This window comes from Asparagus officinalis, unplaced genomic scaffold (genome assembly GCF_001876935.1).
Source record: "Asparagus officinalis unplaced genomic scaffold, Aspof.V1 AsparagusV1_Un11, whole genome shotgun sequence".
Classification (NCBI taxonomy): domain Eukaryota; kingdom Viridiplantae; phylum Streptophyta; class Magnoliopsida; order Asparagales; family Asparagaceae; genus Asparagus; species Asparagus officinalis.
The window spans coordinates 142,273-143,622 of NW_017972277.1; the positions used below are offsets into that span (position 1 = coordinate 142,273).

Here is a 1,350-nt window from a genome sequence, read left to right on the forward strand (position 1 = left end):
CGTACCTCCTCACCTCTGTCTCCGCCTCCCTCTCCAACCTCCCCTCCTCCAACCCATACCTAACCCTGCCCTTCAACCCATCCCCCATCACAAACATAACCCTCATCTCGTCCTCTCGATCCGTAAACCCTAAATGGATCTGATCCGGGCCCGATGCGGATTCGAACCCAATCTCCTCCGAAACCGCGAGCTTGTGCTTCGTAGCGGGAAGCGGGTTCTGGTCGTGGTCTTTATGGCGGTAGCTGACCTCGCTGCGGAGCCAGCGAAAGAGGCGGAACTGGTAATTGGATCGGAGGTTGACGAGGGGGAGGGAGATGGATCCGGATCCGGTAAGGTAAGTGGAGGAGGAGTTGAGGAAGAGGTAGCCGATGAAATCGGTGTCGGAGGAGTTCGGGGGTGAGTAGATCCCGAGCCAATCGAGATCAGAGGGGGAGTCGATGTTGGCCCAATGGATTTGGACTGTGTTGTTGGATTTGGTTAGGGTTTTGGGGGAGATCGAGATTGTCACGGCTGAGGTGGATATTGAGAGTGAGACGAGGAGGAGGAGGAGGATTAGGGCTAGGGTTTCGAAAGATGACGCCATTGACGGAGCTCGGAGGAGAGAGAGAGAGAGAGAGAGAATTGAAGGGAAGAAGGAAGAAGCCAGTGATTTTATATGGGATTGGCTAGGTGTTTGTTTCAAATCCTATAATTTTAGATATGGATTTCACCGTGGGATTTGAAATCCATATGTAATTTATTATGGGTTGGGATACCTAAAACTTTGTTTGTTTTAATAATATTTTAGGATTTGGAATACTCTAATTTATAATATTTTTGTTTGTTTCAAACTTTTTACAATTTAAAATCCTTAATTTGTCTAACACTTTGAAATCCACCCATCTCACCCAAAAAAGAGGATTTCACAAATCCTTATTTATTTTTATTATTTGGGGATTTGATATTCTAAAATTTGTTTTGAAACAAACAAGTTTTATGAAATTCTAAAACCCAAAAAAACCCACTTTTTGATCCTAAAATTTGAAATCCCACCCAAATGCCAAATTTTTTTTGAAACAAACACCCCCTAATAGAATTTTGGACACACGCTTGATTTGATAGAAGTTATATATCCTATAAGTTTTTTAAACCTTTACTTAAAGGGAAAATTACTTCTAGGCCACAAAATCTAACTTTCAATGTGCCACAACCTCCCAATTTTCAACAATGTGCCGCAGCCTTTTTTTTGAAAAAATTATGTCCAGGCCCCTCTCCTCAAGTTCCAATGCAACCTCTTCAAAAATCCTTATTTTACCCCTCCCCTACACCCCCCTCCTCCTCCTCCTCCCTTCCTCCTCTCTCCTTGCCCCC

General features: G+C 43.9%; 1 protein-coding gene across 1 annotated transcript in view; it reads right to left on the reverse strand.

Moving 5' to 3' along the window:
* Positions 1-653, reverse strand: part of LOC109827056 (probable inactive purple acid phosphatase 2) — an 18,044-nt gene extending 17,391 nt beyond the window's left edge. The window contains 2 exon segments of the mRNA XM_020394020.1: position 1; positions 4-653. The exon segment at position 1 is cut by the window's left edge and continues 109 nt beyond it. Coding sequence (XP_020249609.1) covers position 1; positions 4-583 — 581 coding nt within the window. The 5' untranslated portion in view covers positions 584-653.
* Between the last annotated feature and the right edge of the window lie 697 nt (positions 654-1,350).